At 39.4% G+C, this 20,140-nt stretch overlaps 1 protein-coding gene across 1 annotated transcript in view; it reads right to left on the bottom strand.

The window, feature by feature from the left end:
* The window catches only part of kitlga (kit ligand a), a gene marked incomplete in the record, with an annotated part of 43,917 nt that extends 23,996 nt beyond the window's left edge, over nt 1–19,921 (bottom strand). The window contains 3 exon segments of the mRNA NM_001297464.1: nt 7,254–7,260; nt 7,262–7,266; nt 19,806–19,921. Of these exon segments, the coding sequence (NP_001284393.1) occupies nt 7,254–7,260; nt 7,262–7,266; nt 19,806–19,820 (27 nt within the window).
* Nucleotides 19,922–20,140: the final 219 nt, after the last annotated feature.

Here is a 20,140-nt window from a genome sequence, read left to right as displayed (position 1 = left end):
ATACATAATATTATGCAAATCTGACTTTTTTTGGCTTTATATGAAGCTGTAATGTCATACTTTCACCAAATACATACAGAGTGTTGCTTTGACTCMTTCATGCATGCTTGATAAATTCTTGAATCTCCCATCCCAACTATTCAGAGGTGCCATAACGGCTGCTCATGCGAAGCACCATCTATTTACCCAAAGTTTCACCTTAGAGCTTCTGTCCCCGGCCGAAGTCCCTCTCTGCAGAATGCTCCTCCAGACTAGTGACAGCAGCAATGAGCAAACACTTGTTGTAACTGCGCATCTGCTGAGCTCCTAAGAACAGCTGTAAACGGCTTCATGGAGAAGCATTGCTGTGATAATGTGCTGAAGCGGGAGTGGTAAAGGTAGGACTTCCTTAAAGAGACAGAGGCCAATTTTAACGCRTCAGATGCAAAGACAAATTTCTTTTTTCACGTTATTTTTTGATATATTCAGCATTTTCATAACAACTGAAGGTAATATAGTCGCTTAATTGTGCTATAAAATGGCACTGTGTGCCTGGGACATACTTAATAACCCGCTTTTATATTGYATGTCAACCTGGTTGCCACTCAGCTTCACCTAAAATGAACAGTTGAATGGTTGAATATAAACACACCCAGGTGTTCCAACAGAAAAAAAATCCCAAAAGAAACTGAGATATGGGATATAAAATACGTACAACAGAACAACATGAACTTTCCAAAGCGTTGATTTCAACCATTTTGAAAATGTTGGGAACAGGTAAACCAACTAATCTAAATGAACTGCAATTATACAGCGAATAACAGTCAAATTTGATGCAAAATCAAAACCCTCAACATGTTATGACAACATAACATGTTGTGAGGAACATTTAGCCAAACATTGACGGGGATGCATTTAAGCCTGAACTCAAAACTTGAGCATCAGAAAAAATCCACAATAAATTCCTATTTGAGCCCCAACATTTCTTTTTTYCCCATAGCTGTTGTAATCACATTACCCTGAAATATTAAAAGTCTCAAAATCTGCTAACACTGATGCCCATGATRAGTGTATGAAAATGTAACACCATCACTGTATTTAATCTGCTGGGGATGGCAGTTTTTACAGCAGCATAAAAGCCACATTAGGCCAACAGATAAAGCTAATGTCTGTGAGATGTTAGAGCAGTTCAAAGGGCAACTTTGCTTACGATGGGCCACAGCCAAGCAATGCAGGGCTTGGTGTTGCTCAGGAAAACATGGCATATACATGACTTAGATTCTGTGCAAAGCTCAACATTTAAAAGAAAATATACATTTTCACTACGCATGGTACAGAAACATAAAAAGAAGCCATAAAATCTCCTCCTCAGTGGAGTTCGGTGACCATAAAACTACCAAACATTCAACTTCTGCTATTGCTTTGAAGTACTTTGTTCTTAACACTCAAAACAAAACAAAGCAAAACCAAAAAATAAATCAGGGTTTCTCTTTATTCCAATAGTTTATATTAACATTTTAAAGCATCTTGATCATTTGAGTACAAAATCTACTTATTAAAAAAATTTAATGCCTGCTGCTGACGATTATATCTMTATCTTTAACAAAAACTCGATAAAGCCGAGGTAGGTTATCTGATATTCAAATATTTACACTTTTTCATCCTTGCTAGTTGATGTTCCAAATATTTCTGAGTATTAATGCAGGGTCTTTCATCTACACTCAAAGAAAAGCTCAATTTTAAAATCCTAATCTTAGAGAGTAGTGGTGACATTAGTAGTGTTATAAAAATGCTACATATATAAAATGTGACATAAAGGAATTTTGACTGTATTTTAATGCTTTGAAATTGGGCGTTAATTTAGATTTCCTAAATTGAATTCATCCTTGTCCTGTTGTTTCAGAAAAAACTTTAAGTTCTTCTGGACAGCTGTAATATTTGRCTACATAATGAGATTTACCAGGTCAAAAAAACCAWAAGTATTGTCGTGGCTGTTTGTCACAAGTCGTTTTTCTCAACTCAGATTTCTTGAAAGAAAGCCAAATGTAACTGTTGAACCTCATGTCCACATCTAATTAACTATGTTACCTTCGGTTGTTTAAGAAAAATGCCACTTTGTAATTTCATGCCTTGAAATTGGRTCTGTCTCTTTAAGAAACTCCTGCTCTTTCTGAAACTTTGCCTTCAGGAAGTCATCACAACATGGCTCCTCTATTAAYTCTTTAATAAGGTTTTCACCAGCGTTGCAGTGAGGAGTAGTTCATACGAGGAGCACATGTGCACTTCCAYCCGGTATTTTCTAATTGCTGCTGGCTAGTCTGAAGGAGCTGAGTGGAGGAGTAAAACGGGGACTGCTGCTCTGTAAGGCAGAGGCTTGGAAACTTTAGCTCCGTGGAGTAGCCTTGTCCTTGAAAGCGGAGCTAGATCCATCCAGGCGTTTTGCACAGCTGAATGGTTGCCATGAGAGATTAAAGGATTTCTCAAACATGCATGAAAGAATCAAAGCAAAATTCTAGGTAGGTTATTGTGGAGGGAATAACATTAGAGCATGACGTAAAGCTAAAAAAGTCAATTATACATAATAATGCTGCCACTTTGTGAAAAGTGGGGAAAGTCAATCATGTTTGCCATACCAGATTTTTTTTTGTCAGACTTCTAATCTCTGAAAATTTATTCCACACTTTAAAGATGGTGTTGGAACCCCTAAAGGACACATGTGATGTTATACTTTCTGAACATGTCTGTGAAGTTAACTGCCTATGRATATTATGAAATATGCAAGACATTTCTCAAAAGTTTCGCAACTTTGCTCTTGTGAGTTAAAGGATGTTCTTCTAAAAGGACAAACAACTGCAAAATCTAATCTCTCCCGTTCTTGCTGTGACTGTGAAATTGGAGTTGTTTGGATAAAATATCAGCCGTTGTCTCCCACGCAGCTAAATTGGATAGTTTGTAATGTTTTGATGCAGTCTACTGCGTCGACAGCACACTGAGAAAACCTCGTCTTACTGTGAGCTCTCGCTTGCCTCAACAAGAAAGGAGATGAGAAAACATCTTGGTTAAATTATAACCATCTAAAACAAACAGCGTTTCCTTCTAAAAGCTCCAAAAAACACTCGTGCCCTGCAAACAAAGCTCATGCCAAACACATCAAGCTACAGGCGGGGCTTCGGTGAGAAAAATCGCTTTGACTTCTTGTCACTGACTTTGCCGGTATCTCCCCAGCATGCTGTTACTCATGTTGCGATATTAAAAACACGCCTACACCCCAAAACAAAATGCTCACACAGGCCCAAGATGTTCTCTTAAGAGGATGAAGCCAATGCAGCAACTTCTGTTGTTACAATATCTATTATCCGATAAAAGACATACCCCTCCGTGAGAAAGCCCGTCCGTCATTGCGAGACGAATTCGAGTTGTKGAGACGTTGCCATGTGAAGCCCACCATCTCCGATGTGGAGGATGATGGTCCTCATCTCGTTTTTCACCGCCACTTTGAAGTTGAGGTGCCATTAAGCTGAATGAGGCTCTCCAGACCGCCGGCCTCACGGCCCTCTCCACATAATCTGATCAATGTGAGGCGCAGGCCCTCGCATAGCATTAGTCCACTGCTTTGTCAGAGAGAGGGATGTTTTTATCTTAATCTTCTGCTCACATCACAGATGAGAGTTTTGCTGCAAGACCTCACTTCCCATGTTTCATAATGAGGATTAGTGCCGAGAGAATATCAAGCTGCCGTTGTTGTCCAGATGTCCCAGAGCCAATCCTGGCTATGACACCGGGCAGCTGGGATTCTGAGTGGAGGTGATGTTTTTCTTTCATCTTGCCTCTCTCTCTGATATAACATGCTTAAGAAGTCGAATCCCGTGGAAAATACCTGTCAGAGTCAGTCAATATTTAACATCTTACTGAATAAGCCGCACAAACAAAGGAACAAACGTCTTATCTAAAAAAATCCTTTTAGCGGTTCAACAGCAGTACAGTAAAGTCAAATAGAGACTGCAAAAGCATGTCAAGAAAACAATTTATAAAAAAAACCTAGCGACTCCAGATCACTTAGTTTGTGTAGAAATTGAGTTAGCAGCCAAGAAAATTCACTTTGGTCTTAATGCTGTCTGCATAGGTGCACTTATAGGAGCCACATTAACACAATCAGCTGCTAGGTGATAGACCTGAGGCATGTCAGGGGCAACCTAAAACAGGACTAGTCATGTAGTCATGTTATCTTATCATATCCGTGGAAAGTAAATGAAGAACCTTTCAAAAGTTAGAGACTGATAGACTTACGTCGGAATTTGCAAATTTTTCTTTGATAAGGCCTGACTGAAAACAAATCTTCTTGTTTCATCTATTCACTGAATGCATCAAAACTAATCTTTAAATGCATCAACAAACACCAGGTACTATCGGCGTACTTCTATTAGCTTGACAAAAATCAAATAAAGTTTTGGGCACCAAAACTTTGGCAAATCCCATGATTTTCTTTTGGGTCTTTGTCTTGTATCTTTTCATGTGTTCCATCCATGAATGAGTGAGTCTGTGGGAGGAAGATGGAGTACCCAGATAGAACCCAGGCATCAACAGGGAGAACATGCAAACTCCACACAGAAAAACACCAGATGAAGATTCAAACCCAGAACCTTCTTGTTGAGAGGAAAGTTGGTCAAACCGTCAGTTGCGTATCGGTCCTGCTATAGAAAAAACTTTTGAGATATGGTATCAGTGACAACGTCCCTGATCCATAAGGGACGGTCTATTCATTCTAACTCTATGGTTTGAGTTCCAAGCCACATTATGCTTTATTATTCACTTTACATTATCTTTAGAATTCCTAATTTCACTTTTTGAACCATTTGGAAGAAGATTTGTTGCAGTTTATTCTTTACATTTGACCAACGTGGTCAACTTATTGTTTTTGTCAGTYTCAGTATCTTTATTATTTAATTTACATTGGCTGTCCTACTCTGAATTGCACTGACTGAACAAATGAGCTGTTTTCACATGTTGTGTTTTCACATGTTTCACCAAGCTTGTGACGGTGTTTAGGTGCGCTGCAATTCAATACATTTATATCTGTGTTTAAGAAAACAAACAATTTAAGTCAATTCAGTTCTGTTTCTCTGTATCGGCTCGGTATCAGCCGATACTAAACCTCAGATATTGGTACTGGTGTTGGAAGTGGAAAAGTTGGATCAGTGCATCCCTAGATTATAGCAAATAATGTGATTAGTGAGTCATTGCTGCGATGCATGAGCTCTGTCAATGGTGCACATGTAACCCTGAGAGATATGCTAATGTGGTGGACTTTTTTCACATGTCCCTAGAGTCATTTTCATCAGCCTGGTTCATCTGGTCATACAATTGCACATGCTGCCCTGTTGAATGCATTACTGGTCATTTGCCAGGAAGGAAATACCAGTAAGAAAGGGTAATTGGAGGAATGTATTATCTGTAATAATATGACAAAAATATTTACTACCAAATTAGTTTGACTGAACCAAAAAAAAGGTACAAAGTTAAGTCCAAGCTTAGATACCGATCACATCTCTTTTTAGCAGTGTTCTTGCTCTCCACACCAATGATTAACAGCCACCTTGCAGCGTAGAAGTCAATGGATTTTCACAACAAAGTAAACAAGCGAGGGGGAAGCAATAAAACTGAAGTTGATCAGATAAAAATGAGATAACATGACCATTGTGGCAGACATGGAAAATGTTGACGGTCCTTCTAAAATATATAATTTATCACAAACATAGACTAATAAAGAAATTAAAAAGTGTGCGTAGGGTTCAAACCTAACAAGGAGAGAGRCAAGGAGAGAGTTACCGCCTGCTCTCCTCCGCCGAGGAACAACATACGCATGAGTCAATATGGTGAAAAAAATAAGCAAACAAACAAAAAAACTGATTTGACAAATTCCTTCCACTGGCATCCTGGAACCCGCCCGCTCTCTTCGCCGTGCTGCAAAATTTACCACCACAGGAACACAACGAGGCTGGCTGAGATCAGTCAATTCACCACGGCAACAACGCGCAAGCTGTCACACATAACCCCAGCTAATGATACATCGTTTAGAGATATAGCTCATTTAATCCAACGTGAAAACAATTTGCTTTGCTGCTTTTGTAGCTCAGCGTATACTGTAGTGGAAAACAGGAAACGGTGCGTAACGAGACGCCGTTTCTTCATGAGCCCTTTTTTGGGAGCGGGCGGCAGGTGGGGTGCGCGGGGGTGTGTAGGGTAGTTAGGAGACAGCCTGCTGTGTGCTGAACAAATGATTCCAAGGATCAGTATGTACTAAACATGTCCTTTTACTTTAATGCTGTCCATGTGTCAGAGATCTGGTGTAGATTAATGATTAGTGTTTTTAGTGCCAAAAATACACATTTGAGTGCTGCTAAGCGAACAAGAAAAAAAAAAAGATTCAGGAGCTTGGAACTTTGTGGAGGTCACAAAACCTGCCTCTTATGGAAGTTATGCTTTTTAAAAAACTTTTAAAGAAATATTAACAGCACAGGGACCAGTACCTTGTATACAATAGGTACTGCAGCTAGCAGTTCCACTTACTGCCTTGCAGTATTGAAAGCTCTGCCTGCAGTTTGTCCCTGTTCTTTTGTTGCTGATAGGTTGGAGAGAATCTGTGAACAGCAGTTCTTTTTTTTAAAGTCTTGCCACATACTTAATTGAATTCAGAACTGGACTTTCTAACACACGATTTTATCAAAATCATTCTATTGTCTGTGCGTGCAGAGACGTTATCTTGCTGGAAGTTGACCTTCTCAGGTCTTCAGATGATCCTATCTTTAACGTCTTTTACTAGATTCTCCCTGGCAGCTGAGGAAAAGCCAGTCAGCGCCACGCCCCCAGCACATGTTCACGGTGGTGTKTAGTGTTAGATTTTGAATGAAGCCCAAAAAGTGTAATTTTGGTTTCATCTGACAACAGGGCTCTATGGCAAACACTAAATGGGACTTTTTAAGTATTTCTTTTAAAGATGCAGTATGTAACTTTTAGAGATTTTTTCTTATTGTTTTCTATTTGTTGAAACTGCCATTATGTTGTAACAATATGTAATCCGTGAAGAAAACAGAGACCCTCTGTTTTCGCCCAGTGTGAACTAGAAAAAGCCAATCAGAGTCAAGAGGAGGGTCTTAGCGCTGTCAATCACTCTCTGTGTGGTGCTGCTCATSCGTTTATGTCTTTGCCCAAATACTTTCTGCTACACTGTAGTTAGCAGTAGTCAATGCAAGCCTAGTTAGTACAGCAACTGATAACAGCAGGTAAATGGCTTTCAGGTAAATGGCTTTCATGTAAAGGTACGTTGTTTCTCCACCATTAGCACAGTTAGCAGCGAATACACGAGGTTGACTGACAGTGCTAAGACCCACCTCCTGGCTCTAATTGGCTGTCGCTGGTCTGGAGCGTGCGCATTGGGAGGAAGTCGATTTTTTTCTCCGATYGTCGGCCTCATTCAAAAATACGTAAGAAACATTTATTTTTTATAAATGTAATATTCTGCAGCCTTAACAATGACTTTCTTTGAGTCGTATTCCCATAAGGACTATATTTGTAAAGTGCAGAACATACATAAAAGCTCATATTCAAACATAAGACATGTGGCATAAATTCTTTAATTCAGCCATTTAAAGGCAGAGTTATGAGTTATTGGATGTGCAATGAGGAACTTTAGCTTCTGCTGATTAAATTGGTGTACGAAAGAAAACAAAATTATAGAATACTTGTCAAATTTGAGCTATTCTAATGTAGCCTTCATATGTAACCTCTCTAGGCCGTCTCTAAGCATGTTTGGAAAACAAGAAACTTTTTTTGTTTTACTGCTTGGAAATTCAAAGCACATGTTTCTGAGAAGAACAGGACAAAGAGAAATCTCTCAAGTGTCTGGTGAAACTGAACCTCCATCCATTCTTGGTTTTATGATGGAAACACAACCAAGAAAACAAAGTGGAAAAGAAATTCAAATGTGTTATATGTAGCCAGCATACATGTATTTTTTCTTTTTTGTTTTATCTTTTGCAGCCTGATTCAGAACTACRCTCTATTTTATTTTATTTTTTAAAGAAATCCGAGCATGTTTGCAGGTTAACATACTGAAGAACAATATATCCTGCATCTGAGATTTCCCCAGTKAGATAGAACTTTAGTTCCTTCTTTATCTTATGTTATTTTTTTTTCTGTTACAGAGAAGCCATTTTTCATATACACTGTGTGACACAAATCTGGATTCACAATCTAGCCTTTGTGTAAGGCCATCCATAATTTCACTGACATAAATGACTGCATGTTCGATGTACATGTTGACWTGAACTACGAACGCCATGACTGCGATGCTATTGTCCCGCTGGCTTCCAGCAGGAAATCTCATCTCAAGGCTGAGAAAAAACACATGACAGCGGGAGGATTATGATGAACTTTTTGATGATAGCATGCTCTCTGCCTTGTTTTCCTTGGAACGGAAACGTGTCTTAGTGTTTAATGGTCCTCTTACAGTCCCTTTATATAGGCGCAATAGTTACTGTGTCAACAAACAAGGGGACAGAACCGATCTAGTTAATATGCACTAAACTGCCGCAATGGGAATTTGTCTTGGCCAACAAGGAAGAGAGTTGTGAAACTACTCGTCATCAGATTCCCTCTCGCACAGATCGCCTGCCAAGATTTCACCTTGACAAGTTCTCACCTGACGGCTCAGCTGAAATCCTTTCTTGTCTTCCCAAGAAATCATTAAGATTTCTCCTTTCGACACYAAGGTACATTCCCTTTGGGRAGCAAAACAGCAACTGAAAAACGTTGACACCWTCTGATTCATCCTCAGATTCGCATRGCTGGTTTATGATCACAATCTGCAGTTGGTTTTGCATTATTAGCATAGCTGAAACCCAATTTATTGTTATGTGGCAAACTCTGATGACTCAGAGGGGGGGAAAAGCAGCACTACTGAACAACACATGTCTAACTGCAAAGGGCCTAAAGGGGCAAGAAAGAGTAAGTGTCACCCACAGAATGAAAAAATAAACGTATATTCCTTTAGTGAGTAAGATCGGTGTGGACCGTTTTTTATTTCTGGTTTATGCTACCTTTAGCAAGTATGGTGAACTGGTCTTACTTTCCAAAACTTCTTTGACATTCTGCTGTCAAAAAAAAAAARSYWWTTTKTGMAATTGTTGTGTTTCCAATAAATAAGAAGCGCAATTAAAATCCGGTGCGAATACGTTTGTCCGCGCGATGTCATTAAAAAAACGCACCACCATTCTCTGACCACTTCCTGTTGTCTTCTTCGTCATAACGTCTGGTTGTTGATCACGACTTGTGTGACGTGAAAAAACGCATAAATGTTGAACAAATATTTTCACACCTAACGTCTGACTGCATAAAAAGGTGGAATTGCAAACTGTTTTCTTTTTTCCCCAAGAAGCCGTGTTTTAAATCCTTCGAGCTAGCCCTAGTGTTGCATTTCCAGCTTGTGCCAACCAGCAGACAAAACAGATTCCTTAATGCCTCGATTTCTGCCAGTTGAACTTTCTGCCAGGTTCAACTGGCAGAAAGTTGCGAGAGCAAATAAATCTTATTACTTAAAGTAAATTAAATGCACTTGTCGTTAGTTTATGATGTATTAAATCTGCTATYGCTGCAGAGGTAAAAATGTAATGTTTTGATTTTTAATCTTSTTGCCTTATRATAATGAGTAGAAGACTGTTTTTTTTTGCGTTTTGTCCTTGGCCAACAGTCTCCTATGAACGGAGCCTAAGGATGTTTATTTGGCCTGAAGTTACAAAGCTGTTATCGGCAAACTTCAGGTGATTTTTTTTCATGTACATTTCAGCAAAAAGTTTCTCTGCTGATGAAAGACGTTTGGAAGTGATTATGATTCATACATCCAGAAACRAAGTGCAATTGACAGGCACTGAAACCACAGAGAGCAGGTTTAATTTGCTATGTTGCATGTCAGGCTCAAAGCAATGTCAACCTGACAAATAAAAACCATGAGTATTATTCAGAAAAGTTTCATGAACCSCACAAATCAGTGTTTTTTTTGTTTGTTTGTATGTATGGCTCTTTACTCAGGGTGCAACTGTGTGAAGTTGACAAATTAAAGCTACAGTATGCATCTTCTTTACATATTTGACAAAACTATCACACATAATCTGTGAAAAGTGGAGGGACCCGAGTGGATGAGCAGGCGCATGCCAGGGTGATTGACAGCGCTAAGACCCGCCTCCTGGATCTGATTGGTTGTTTCTAAATAGGAGGCAGAGGACTTGATTTCTTTTCCCTCCAGGTTATCTGTCWCACACCATATTGTAACGACATAGTCGCACCAAGAATATAAAAAAAAAAAAATTATGTAAAAGTTACAGCTTTAAATGACTATTTCTCTGTTTTTTAAGGAATCTGAAAGGCATTCAGTCAAACCTGTTCAAACATAAAATACCAGGACAATTCAAATTTATACTGAGGTGTTTCACACTAAACAGTTTCAGATTCATTTGTAAAAACACAGAAGCCATACCACTGTAACTTTTCACATCTAGACAACCTCGAATTGAGACAAGCGTAGATGATTACACACAGCTTCCAGACTTTCAATGGACAGAAGAACTTATCCGTAAAAAGAGATAATAACAACTGACTCWTTTAAAAGCAGAAATGACTTTCATGCAGCTGACAAATTCTGACTTGTGGCTCCAGCGGCCTTTTGCCTCTCGAGTCTTGAAGGCAAACTGATCATGAGAGAAGGGCAGCCTCTGGCAGCCTGCTCAGAGTCAGACGTACACTCGGACTTYACAGAGGTGGAGAGCACTTACGCAGGATGAGTCCAAGCTTGTAAAAATGTCTTAGCGGTCCTTCACGCCTGACACGCACTGGGTTTCTGGTAATCACATCGCTTAAGGCAGCTTGTCAGTTTCACAGAGCTGATAGTCTGAAAGGATTCCTTAACAAATATGTACGGACCAGCACAGAATGCACTCTGTCTTGTTTGAATAAGATTATTCAGCGTTTGAGAAACAAGGAGATAAATCAAGCATTCCTTTCCGCAGCTATCATCAGCATCACTCAGTATAGTCTGAATCCTTCAAATTCCCCCTGCTAATTCCTAAAACTATGTTTGAAGTTGATAGATTTCAGCCTTGAGTGGGATATTAGCATCAGTTTTGTCAGGCATTAGATTTTCTTTCTTCGTTATATCCAGATTCCAAATTATATTCACTAGACACGGCTATGGAATTTGAAATGCTTTTTCTGTCAGGATGTCTCAAAAAGGATGAGGCTGCTGGTTTCATGAATACCTCCTTTTGCACAGCGCAATGAAATTTTTACATTTCCCATTTGATCAATGCAATAAAAAAAAGCTTAAATATCAATTGYGTAGAAAATATTCATTGCTTTTTCAAATTGAATAAAGATTTTACAAAGCTGTAATTGTTTAAAGTAATCCAGTTTAGGCTTCATCAGGCAGATGTTTTAGATTTAACTTGAAGTAACGTTAATCAAGACAAAGTGAAATAGCCCAATATCATTAGACAACCATGATGTATAACAATTATGCTTTCTAACTTCACTAACACCARCTGTGTTTTCATYGACCACATAAATTGCTCAATTTGAATTTTGAAAATAAATTAGCTTAATGGAAACTTGTTTTCTGCTAAAAACGTTTTCACACTGTTGAGGTTTTTTTTTTTACCATATTGAAATAGTTATAATTGACAAAATTGCAAAGGAAACACTTTATGAGCCACGTGACCAGCAACCAGCTGTTACTGGCTCAAACCACAAAGAAATAGACTACAGGAAGTAGTTGAAGGATGATGATGCGGCATGATTCTTTAATGACTTTAATTGCATTTCTTATTTAATGGAAACACCACAATTGCACATATTGCAATGGAAAGCAGCGCACCCCTGCTTGACTAGATGTACTAATAAGTAACTGAGAACATGTTCAAGGAGGAACTGTCAAACTTTTTTTTTCTTTCTTTTGACCACCCATGCCACCCACTAACACAGTAGTGCCCTGGGCTAAAGGCCAAGCCTTGTATCAAAATCTGTAACTGGGTTAAACTCGTTGCCCTGTGAAGACAKATGTTGTTGCTGCTCTGAAGAGTCTCATGTCCCCAACTGTAAACAATCAAAACAGGATTAAAAAAAAACACTTCAATGTTTTCTGCACTTTACATCAGTGTGGCTTTTGTTCCTTAACAAGTTGAGGAAACAAATCACCACTTCTGTTAGTAATGACAGAGTCCACATTCGCGTTTAGCTCAGCAACAGTTATTCATTAATCAAAAGCAATCCCTAACCATTTGAGTCTTTTAAACATTAGAAAACAGCGTAAAGAGCCCACAGCTATTCCTAAGTTCCCACAGTGACATGTAGATCAACACTCCCAACACAGACATATTTCACTTGCTGTCTCAGAAAACAGAACGAAGCCAAAACATCTTGTCTGAGAAACTACGTTCTGCAGAGTTTTCTTTCTGAGTGTTCCAAAGTAATAATGTTTTTAAATTATTTAAGTTAAATGGTTACTGGCCCTGAGAAAATAATGGCAACGAATTCAAAATCGTCTCCCAGACCTTCTATCAATCCCAGATGACAATAGATCTGTCATCAGGGGTCTGGTGCGACGCTGAATCTCCATAACTGCCTTGTTTTCCGGCACTGATCTTTCCATCCACAAAGATCATAAAGAACTGTGCCTATTGCCAAGATGGTAACTCAAATCTAGGAATKATAAGTTCCCAATATTATTAAACAAGTAATCTACAGCTTTGCATGAGTGTGTATTCCTGGCTGACAAACTTTAACATGTAGCCCTGCACTATCTTCCTTCGCTACTTTGAAAACCTCGTCTCACATGTGAAAGGAAAACACCCATCAGGTCATCTGATACACTTTGGTACGTGAGTTCAAGAGGCGATCATCCTGGTTTTACAATTCAGACAGGAGAGAACCCAGCAAAGCTTCTTACTACGCAGATACCGCTGGCAAACACAATACATGACTGACTTTTTCCTTATATTTGCTTATTATTGTCATCAAAGACAATKGGCTTTCTCTTCCCAACATCTAGAAACATTTTTTGCCATCCTTACATTTCATTATTTAATTTTTCTCATTTTCTGTTTTTTTTTTTTGGCTCAAAATCATGTTACACACTGGAAAGGAAGCTGAAACAACCAGACACTGGATGAGGCAGGAGAATGAAAAAGATTCAGTCAATCAAACTTGTGCAGGACTTTTTATACACTGAAGTGTAACTCAACATGCTTCACAGTGTCGCTCTTCTTTTTAGAGTAATGGAGTCGAAACAAGCTTAATACTTGCAGTGACAACTTCCTGAAGCTACATATCTGATCAAWGATCAAATGATAAGTYAATGCCGGTAAGAGACTGGTGTCGGCAGATGACAGAGACAACCAATCARATCTTATGGCAACTCAGTTCTGCAGGAGCACCCCACTGGATTAACTTTTGCATTGACTGGTCATTAGCATGGCGTTGATGTGTTAAGGTTTGTAAGCAGCCTGTCATGTCCAGTCAAATTGCTGGACACTCTTCTACAGTCCTGGTAGAAGGTCAATGATCTGGCTTGGCAATTTCCAGTTTTGCAATAACTATGCGAGGCGTGTTTCAGTTATTGGTACCAAGGTTTTCAAAACTTAGGGTTCCACAAACACTAACATTTTCAACCTTCCAAAGGTTTGGAGTTATTTTAATGAGATGCCCGACAACATGCCATAGTACAGTTGTATGTGTGACACAGTAAGGTCTGAGCCTTACCCTTCAGTCTACTCTGTTGTCCACTCGACTAAATCGTCGCTGATTTTATCATCTGTAYCCTTCCCACTACGATGTGTTGGTACTCTCTGTGGACGGTCACATGGACAGATTTTTGACCTGYGTACACGATGATACCCTCATTCACAGGGTGGCGCCAATCACATAACAGATACTAAAAGTCATGGGTCAGACCATGAGTAGGAGAATAACAACAAAGCTTTATTTTGAAGGAATTCAGTGAAGAGCTTACTTCTGAATCAATTAGGACGATATAACTGCATTGATATCCAGTTGAGACCCTTTCTTGTTGTCTCTTTTCTTTTTCACAGAATAACCAGAGTACAAATCACCCCATTGTTGCCCTCTAAGAGGCTGCAGTGTCAGCTGAATATCACTGATTGAAGTGTGATCGTTCACCAGAGCTGAAAATAACAGGGATCTCTTCTTACCCAATGAGGTCCAAGCGGCTTGGCTTTTGATTTGCCCCTCCCACACCTCTTGCCGCGCTGACTGGAAGAAGTCTCAAATACTTTTGTCTCTTGCACATGGTTACAGATATTTCTGGTTGCAATAAACGAAAGAAGCACCACCCATCATTCCTGTTGAGGTAATGTTGTTTTCAGACTGWAGCTAGCAAACTGTGAGTGGTATGTCAATTAACCAGCTGGCTGCAGGCTCTTCGTGGACCCCCAGGGATTTGATTTTTTTTGTAGTTTTTTTTTGTAGAGATAAACAAAAGAGGTGAAATACTCTACTCTAAATGTACTTCACATTTAGTGCATTGTATTTTTAGTCAACATTTTTGCTTAATTCTACATATTATATAAACATATATTATATAACTAAACAACTCTCGCATAAAAAATTGTTCCAACTGTAATGATTGCTGCTGTTCTGTTTTGAATAAAACCTGATTATTTTAGACTTTTCTGTATTCAAGGTTATTATAGCTCGAGTATTTCACACAGAGCCATGGGAGTTACAGATATGCAGGCAGAAGTCTCTGGTTCACAGCGATGCCAAACACAAACAGGCATCTTAAGCTTGTTTAGCTGTCCAAAATCAAAAGGTCTCAATGCAAAAAGTCTCCTTGAAATCAAGCTGTTGATTTTCCAGCATAACAAAAGCAGTCTTAAGGAAGACCAAAGGAAGGTTTTGATTCCAGTAGGAGGACATGTGACACTCGATCGAGTGGCAGAAATTGATCTAATTAACCTCAGGGTGAAAAAAAAAAAAAAAACACAAAACAAAACAAAAAACATGAGGATTATATTTTAGCTGGTTAGAGATATGAGTAGTGAGAAATAACTGAGAAATTAACACTCCTCTCTAGCATGACCTCTTTTATTGTTGCTTCACAATAAGAGAACAGTAATTGCCTGTGTGCCGGGGTCATTTATTAGCTCCAGACAGGGCTCCCGGACCATAAATCATCTCTGATGTTCACTGAGATAATTAACCAGGAATGGGGAAGGAATGAGTGTGACTCGGATGGGACACGCTCAAAGTCATGGGGATCCAGTTGAAGGAACTAGACTTTTAAACCCACGGCACCGAGACTCTCTAGCCCCCGTTTTGCCGTTGCCTGCTGTTGCGCTAATCTGATTAGCGACGTGGCAAATTCGCTTGCATATAATTAGCGATAGGTGCAACTTGCGCACATTATCGCTGCATTTGCTGCAGCGCCCGGCCTGAAAACATGTGACTGCATAGATCCAATGAGGCAGTGCTCCATGTTTCTCCTTCTCTTCCCTTCTTGGCCCGTTTGATCTGCACGTCCAAAGCAAGCATGTACATTTCCTGCTGCGCAGTAGAAGAGTTATGTTTTCTTAAAAGATCCTGATGTTTAGAGTTTTTTCTTAGCAGGCCAGGGGCCGCAACAATAAAGAAGAGGTAAACTGAACCCCGGATTGCGTGAGCAGCAGAGTTTGATGATTTACAGTCTTTTAGAGTCTGGCCATTTGCGCTTTTGAATCACTGCTGTGTAACACTAGAAGTCTAATAAGCAGATATTAGCTCGTTCATAAGTCAGGATATCTGCTAGTGCAGAGCTTGCAGTGAGCTGCTTCACACGTCTGCTGCTCCTACTCTCATAACAATACTGCTTTAGGAAAACTGGCAACTTTAGTTTTCCACCGATGACTTCGCAAACAGCTGAATTTGATTTTCTGTTAAGGAGGAAAAAAGTGAACCCCCTTTACTAACCAGAAACAAGTTTGGAGAAATATCGAGTCATTTCCAGAACTTTGTTTTGTCTCTCGCCAAACTGAAGCTGTTTTGAAGCTTCTTAAAGCCCAGGCAGTCCCTCCAGGGTTTCGCAATCGTTTTCTGATTTCTTTGCAAGCAAAATCACAGATTTTGTGGCACTACATTAGCAATATCTGCGAGGGATTTTACAATAACCCATACCAAAGGTACCATATAGCAAAGTGTGCAAAAATAATGCTCCTCCACTCTCATAGAGAACAGAATGATACAGATTCGCGACATTAAACTTTTTCTTACTCGCCACATCGATCATGGACTGAGTCAGCAGTGTAGTAAAAGTAAGAGCTACTGTCACCTGCAGACGGGAGTAGCACTGACATAAACTCATTATTTTTTGACGATTTAAATTTTTTTTTTTGCAATAATCTCACAATTACCCAGTAAAACACACAAAAAGGAATGCAAATGCCCAGGTAGGACTTGCTTGTGGAAACATCCCAAGTCAGAATACAACCTAAATGAAGGTGATTTTTTTTATAGTTATTATCATTACCATTCTCTATTAGACACATTTCAATAACAGTTGTTTGAACCACAGTTTTAAATTGAAAACCAAAATGATTTGATTGGATTTGACACTGAGACAAAGTAGTTAAAGTTGTTGGAATGTAACCATGATTGAACAATACATCTCGGTGTATGRATTCATATAGTGACGGTGTTTTTTGAAAGGATTCAAAAAGAAAGACCCTTTGTTTTATGCCACAATGTTTTTTTTTCTGATGGGGAAAATATTAACTTTTCAACAGCAACAACTTAGACATTTTGACTCAATTAAAASTGAATTTAATAATTTCTGTTAAGATTTATGGTAATAAAAATGTTTATAGAAAATGTTAATATTTTAGCTAAGTCATACTGGCCCTAATGTCAAACAAAGATGGGACAGAAACATGGATGATCTGTAAAGTGATCTAAGGATCAATAGTTTTATTGGGCAGAAATGACAAAGAACAAAAAGACGTCAGTTCTAAAACAAATCCACACGAGACAAATTCAAAGAGTCATGGAGCCACTTTCAATAAAATCAAGCCACATGGTGTTAATGTGGACATAAAAAAACAACAACACTGAACAAAAAGAAAAATGCAATAAAATAAAAGCTCATTAAAAACAAAAAGGAGTGATAAGTTAAGGATAATTACTGTTATGGTTTCCTTCTGTGAAATATTCTTCTCAGCATCAGGCYGMCGTTATCTAACCCCTCATCTGAAAATATGTTAATTGACCTGAAGACAGAATATTAGCTGGAGGACAGTAACGTTGGGCTGGATTCACCCAAACAGGATGTTTTGAGTTTTCACGCCTGCTGCGTGAGAGCGGAGCGCCGCCGGTTACAGGCCAGGACTGAGCGTTCGTTGAGGATGTACGATTTTTTTTTTCTGCAATGTGGTTGGTGAGGAGCTGTAGAACATGTACTGAGGGGGGAACGAAGACTGACGTAAAAACAAAAAAGTCTCAGTACGCTCAGGGGTGAAACAGTAGAGTGTGCCCATTGTATGAGCATTACCGGATCACTTAAAGCACTGAACTGAGTGATTAATATTTCATTCAGGTGTCCTAACTGAGGAACATAATTTACCCTAGACTTCCCAAATCCTGAAACTTACATAGTTTGAATATGTGTCAAGTCTGTTTTGATAAGAATACAACTCTTTTTTAAAAAATCTAAGAAATGGAAGGAAACATGTCAGACGCTAGAGAAGCAAACAGTACAGTGTTCCATGCATGCGTTAGTAATTCCATTTTCTCCCCAGAAATCAAAACAGTGAAAGTGATTTGACTCATTTACAAAAAAATAAATTAAATTAAGACACAGGATGGTTTTCTTTTTTTCAGAAAAAAAAGTGGATGAGGAGAAATGTACGTGTGTCCACAAGAGAATCTAGATGCAACTTTATTAAAACATGGTTTTAAAACTTTTTGCTATTTTCAAATTGTAGCATTTATATGCGCCATATCCAWCATCTCTCATTCACACCATGCCTCAACCCCCATCAACATAATAAAACTCCTGAGATTGATTTTATTTATTTTTTTTAATCCGGCCACCCGTCTGATAACATTTGCTGACGGCCCCGAGGACCACAGACGTGACATGTCTTTGCAAACCCTTTACAACCGAAAAACTTTTTTTTTTAAATGCCAGTGTAGCGGCAGGCGTCAAGAAACTAGCGCTCCCTACTGGTGCCAAACGTTCTGTGACCGTGTGAAGGTCTAGACGCGGTTCCGTCCCAGGCACCTGTGCCAACGCCGGTCAAAAGCACATAAATATCACGACTTAGATTTGGACTAAAATTACCATGCAAAAGACATGAGAACAGCAGGAGTCCGGCATCCATGAAAAACTTGACATATATGTTCCATCTTCTAGTAAATGTGTATGCTAAGATTGATTGATTGTTTCTCCAGCCGGGTCGTGGGCCGCGGCCGTTTATGGGCGCATAAATCCCGGATGAAAGTTGTCCACAGATAATGCCTGACCCGCAACGCAAATCATAAAGTGAGAGTTTGAACGTAACACCAGCAGCCGGGATGCCTTCACAACACTTTCCCTTATCCCCCTTTCTGCATGCGCACTCACACTCACACTCCCCTCTGGTTGCAGCAACGAGCTCTACGTCCTTTAAAATGTTGCCTTTTTTTTAAGAAAAGAAAAGAAAAGAAACTCCGATTAGGGGATTTAGTGCGCGCGACTTCCAGTGGGAACTTTTAAACTCCAGTAATGTTGAGATCGTCACGAGGCGCTGACGATCGGAAGTTTACGGTTTCTCTTTATAGATCTAAAAAGTGAAAACAGATACAAATTAAATTAAACAGGGCTTTATCTTCTTCGCCTGCACTTGAAAAAAAGTGATATTTATTATTTTTCTTAAAATGGCTTTGACATAATAATAATAATAATAATAATAATAATAATAATAATAATAATAATAATAATAATAATAATAATAATAAATAAATAAATACAAAGCTTGCGCATGTTTGAGTCCAACCACAAACATGAAGGTGTCACTGATTCTGTCGCCTGTCAACCTGGAATGTCGCCGGGGCAAACTCACCCAACCCCCGGGGTAACAGGAGCGGGTTGAAACCCCGGGAGGAGAGAAAAGACGCATATTAGTTTCAGGTTTTCGCGTCCCTGTGTTTTTAACCTGGGGAGCGGGATAGGTGTAGAATCAATTTGCACTGAAAAACAAACCCGCCTCAACAACGTATTATGTTTCAGACGTGTGAATTCAGGAGCAGAACTCTTGGGAAGGGTGGCGACCCGGGGCGCAAATAGTTCTTAGAAGTTACCGACTGGCGCAAATAAACTGACCGGGTTCGTTCTGGTCTACAAGTTAAACGGGAAGAGTGTTTTGTCTCCATGCTTCAAAGAAAAACCAGGTAAATAAACGCGGTTTGCCGAAAGCAGGTTTGCCACTTTGCCTCAACATGACAGCCCAGTAGCCTAATAAGACTTCTGTTAAAGTCAACTGAGGCGGTTTGATCCCTTCCTTTCCTCGGCTTTATCCCGTCCACGCAGTGAGGCAGTCAGCTCACTCTGATTGAAGTGAACTGTTTCCGAATCCGGCCAGGGAAAGAAAACGTGTCAAATGGAGAACGGCCTTCTTGCACCCGGATCGTATCCCGTTTAGATCCGCCACAACTTGAATTGCTCATTTCGTCCATGCAGCTTCTGGCAACCCCACACACTCCCACCATATCCCCAAAGGAAAAGAAAAAGAAAACATTACAAATCAGCCACTTACTTTTGACTTCTTCATATGGAATGGCAAGAGGTAAATCCAGTGTGCGCGAAAGCCTATTTTATTTTACTTCTACGATGAGGAAAGGGGTTTTCATCATCCTTTGTGCACATATCCAATGCCTAAGTCCGAGGTATCCAAACAGAGGAAAAAAAAAAACCCGAAGAAAGTGACCACGGCGGAATAATGATAATAATAGTAAAAAAAAATCTAATTCAATCTTTGCACCCCGTATACTCGTGTAATGTGAAGCGCACACAGCCCGCTCGTTCTAGGCTACAACATAGATCTAGATACTGAGAGGAGCAGCGCGCAACAGCACAGAAGAGGGAGGGAGT

The sequence above is a fragment of the Poecilia reticulata genome, linkage group LG6 (genome assembly GCF_000633615.1).
Source record: "Poecilia reticulata strain Guanapo linkage group LG6, Guppy_female_1.0+MT, whole genome shotgun sequence".
NCBI classification, from domain to species: domain Eukaryota; kingdom Metazoa; phylum Chordata; class Actinopteri; order Cyprinodontiformes; family Poeciliidae; genus Poecilia; species Poecilia reticulata.
The sequence above is the reverse complement of the archived record's forward strand: the minus strand, read 5'-3'. Positions and strand labels throughout refer to the sequence as shown.